We start from the raw sequence: 3,729 nt of genomic DNA on the forward strand, positions 1-3,729 counted from the left end.
CCTCTCCGTGCATAAGTGTATGTCATGATTAGTATAAACTAATTCAAAATCCACACAGGATGTCGCTTCTTCACCTCTGGTCTTTGGTTCAGAAGAACGTAACCTGGGCTCCACGTCCATAATTACCTGCCATAACCAGCTGCAGGAGTTTAAAACCAGTGACATTAGATAAGCAAAACAGTTTGCCTACTTTCTACCATCAGCATTGCATATAGAATCGTTGTTAATAACCTAAAGGAAAGTACGTTTTCATTTAGTCTTTCGGTCAAAGGCTCCGGATGTGGGCCCCCTAAGAAAACCACCTGCTTCAGTTCGGGCACATGGGCAGTATCACAGCCCTCAAGCAAATCGAATGAGATTTGTATGGCGCATATGTACCTGGTGCTTCCTTGTACCAATATTTATGTGTTTAAATAAATAAAATAAAATAAAGGTCTTATGTGAGACTGGAGGTTCGCCATTGAAATCGTGGATGGTTTGGCATTGTTTTGGCAAGTTTTGCTGGCTGTCCATATGATAAGTTGGTTTGCTCGTTAACCGATTTCATTCATACTGGTGGTAGCTTTTCAGTGTTCTCAAGGGTTTTTGTCATTGGAGCATTGTAAGGAATATCGCCATTGCAAACATTAATGAGTTTGACTGTCGTGTAAGCGGAATGGGTGAACTTTGGTCTGTTCATTCTCTGCATAATTGATTTGCGCGATCACTGGTCGGAATAATTATACATGTGATGTGAATGTGTATATGAATGGTGCGAATGGTCCACCAGGGTGCTTGGTACCTGTGTGGGTGCGTCACAGGAATGAGCTGTACTATTCAGATTGTTGCGGTGAAGCCCATATAGTGTCTGGTTCTCCTATGGGATTGAACTGCATGGTTTGGGTTGCCACGTGAAGGTATGGATGGTGTCTGGTTCTCCTGAAAACCAGTGCAAAATTATCCTGGCCCATAAAGGTATATTATATTAATAACTGTCTCGATATAATCAATTCTAACACCAATTAGTGAACATCATCTCTGGGATGGAAGTGTATCCAGTTGACAAGTTTCGTACATAGACGATTTTGGTTAGTCAACTTCAGACTATCAATACATAAAAGTCATCAACTTACCTCTTTAGTTAATTTCAACGGAACCGATTTCACTAAACGTCCTAAATTCAATTCAAATATATTTGTATTGAATGGTTCATTTGACATAAGAAAACTGTACAATAACTTGCTATTTCGAAGAAATGGTTGAGCAATTAAATACTAAAAAAAATGGGATATAGATAAACAAAAAGAAAAAAGCAATTAGATATTGATCAGAAGGGGTTTTGTGGAGATTTCAGTATTTTCATAGTTGAAATCATGAGTCAATTGAAGCTAGACCACCAGGGAAACCTGGAAGCACTGGAAGGCCGTTTCGTCCTAATATGGAACTCTTCAGCAGTGTGCATCCACGATCCCGCATTCGCATGATATAAAATGTTGAATGTGTAATGGGTGGTGTAGGTAGTGTGTGAATCACACCTCGATTGTCCTCGGCAATATACATGTACGGGGCGATATTAAACGACGTAACGTCCACCTGAGCTGAGCCCTGAAGCGATTGTTGTAGAGGTATAAAATGAGACAAAGTAATGCTAGCCGTGTGGAATCGGACGTATGGCCAACTTTTGAAAATATTGATTTCAGCACCCCAATTGTCAGCTTGTTTGTGGAGGTAAAAGTCGAGTATTTGGGTGGGTAAACAGGTAATGGCATAGGTGGCGGAGTCATCTCCGGGTTTGTATCCTTGGATGGTAAGATGTTGTCGTCGTCGAACTGTGACATTGCAATGCCAATAATTTCTTGGTTGAAGCCAGGAAGTAGGTCCTTCTTGTTGACCGGTATCGGTTGATCCTTCCCCCGTCTCTGAACTATCCGCTTCCAAGTGTGCACGTTTTGCCATACCAGTGCTTGAAGTGACAACAGCACAACGTAGAAGGTGGTAACGGAATGTGAGATCCGAGTTGGCATTTGAATTTATAGTAATGTGTTCGATTATATAATGCGTCCTTATCCAATGAGCTTGTGTAAAATCCTAATTCATGATTGGTTGAAATGAGGACAGGTATTCTGGGTAGGCGGCAGTCATCTTGGTGTTTGACGTGTATGTCTAATGGTTCACCACCCAATAGCAATTTAAAGTCTTGAACAGTAATAGGAGTTATTCTTGGTTCTTCCATGAGGGCAACAGTTTTTTCAATAAATTTTGTAAAAAGAATTGAGAATGGTCACCTGATCGTTGAACAGTTCCGTAATTATATTCACCGCATATGAGTTTCAGTAATAAAGATTTACCAGTAGTTGTTGGTCCTTCTAAGCATAAGGTATTGACACGTTTCACCTTCTTATTCATAATGGTGGATACGGAGGCACAAAATACTTTTTTATCAATATCATTCTTTTCCATTAGCATATCAAACCAAGCATCGGAGGCCTCGAAATTTGTTGGATATTCACATTCATCATGTGAACCTTCATATTGTTCATAGGGTGTATCTATTTGAGCGCGTACTAATTCTTCATTATATATTTTAATACAAAGTTTTGCAACTTCTTGCCATTGATTACCAAAATCGTTGTATAAATCTAAACGTTGTTGAGTCGATAAGGAATTTTCAAAGGCATCCATTTGTCTAGTATCATTTAAACGTACCATATCTAATATTAAATCTGTACGTTGTTTTCGCATAATTTGTGTGGGTTTATTATTTTTACGTAATTCTCGATTAAGGTCGGCACAATCCATATCACTTGGTTCAACATTGAGTAAATCAATGTAATACTTTTCCAATTGTTTGCCATGATTTTCAATTTGAGCACCTCGTCTAGCCAAGTATGCACAGAATTTCGACCATTTAATTACGGGAATACAAGTTTTTATTGCATCAGGTAAACTAGACCTTGGCATATTACCCCCATGAAAGATACGTTCGATAGTTCGTCTACGGTTTTTTTGGCTTCCTTGAAAAACAAAGTGGTAGTGATCAATATGATTTATTGAAATTACAGATCCTTTATAATTGTTAAATACAGGAGGAGGACCACGGTAAATAAAAGTCCATAAATTATCGTCATCAGAGTCAGTAATAACAAAAGATCCAGTTGGTAATGTGGATATTGGCTTTGGAGTAGGAGTTGGTCTTTCACTATTTGATGGATCGGTTACTGGTGATTCAATTTGAGGAATGTCTTCTATCAAGTCAAGTGGTGCGTCTAACATAGTTTCAAATGGAATGTTATTGTTAGTCATGTTTTCTTCTCTAGCTATAAGTCGGTCGATAATATCTGCGTCTGAAGATTTACATACTGTTTCATAATGTCCAATGTGTTTACAAAATGAACAGGTATATGTTTTGGCAGGACAGTCTGGGTTATTAAATTTGTGTTCGGTTGATCCACATCCATAGCATTCTGTGTATTCGGGTTTACTTTTTTTGTTGGTGTTATCGGATTTACTGTCAATGATGGCGTGCTTTCGTTTAAGTCCAGATACATATTCTGCATTGGAGGTGGATGCGATTTGGTCGACAGACTTTTGAACTGCTGCTCCAATTTTAAAAGCTGCCTCAATCGTATGTTGAGTTTTCTTTTCATTTGTAGTTGGCAGTTCGGTACCAAGTGGATAGAATTTTCCTTGAATATAAGCACCTGTTGGTAAAGGCATTCTAATGGTTTATTGTTGAAAATCAACAGTTTA

General features: G+C 38.5%; 1 protein-coding gene across 1 annotated transcript; it reads right to left on the bottom strand.

The window, feature by feature from the left end:
* Positions 1-2,193: 2,193 nt before the first annotated feature.
* On the bottom strand, positions 2,194-3,282 carry Smp_206250 (unnamed protein product; the record flags this gene model as incomplete). The annotated part of the gene is made up of 1 exon (XM_018795708.1): positions 2,194-3,282. The coding sequence occupies one exon, from the start codon at positions 3,280-3,282 to the stop codon at positions 2,194-2,196; it is 1,089 nt and encodes a 362-aa protein (XP_018644826.1).
* Positions 3,283-3,729: the final 447 nt, after the last annotated feature.

Source organism: Schistosoma mansoni, assembly GCF_000237925.1.
Source record: "Schistosoma mansoni, WGS project CABG00000000 data, supercontig 1929, strain Puerto Rico, whole genome shotgun sequence".
Classification (NCBI taxonomy): Eukaryota; Metazoa; Platyhelminthes; class Trematoda; order Strigeidida; family Schistosomatidae; genus Schistosoma; species Schistosoma mansoni.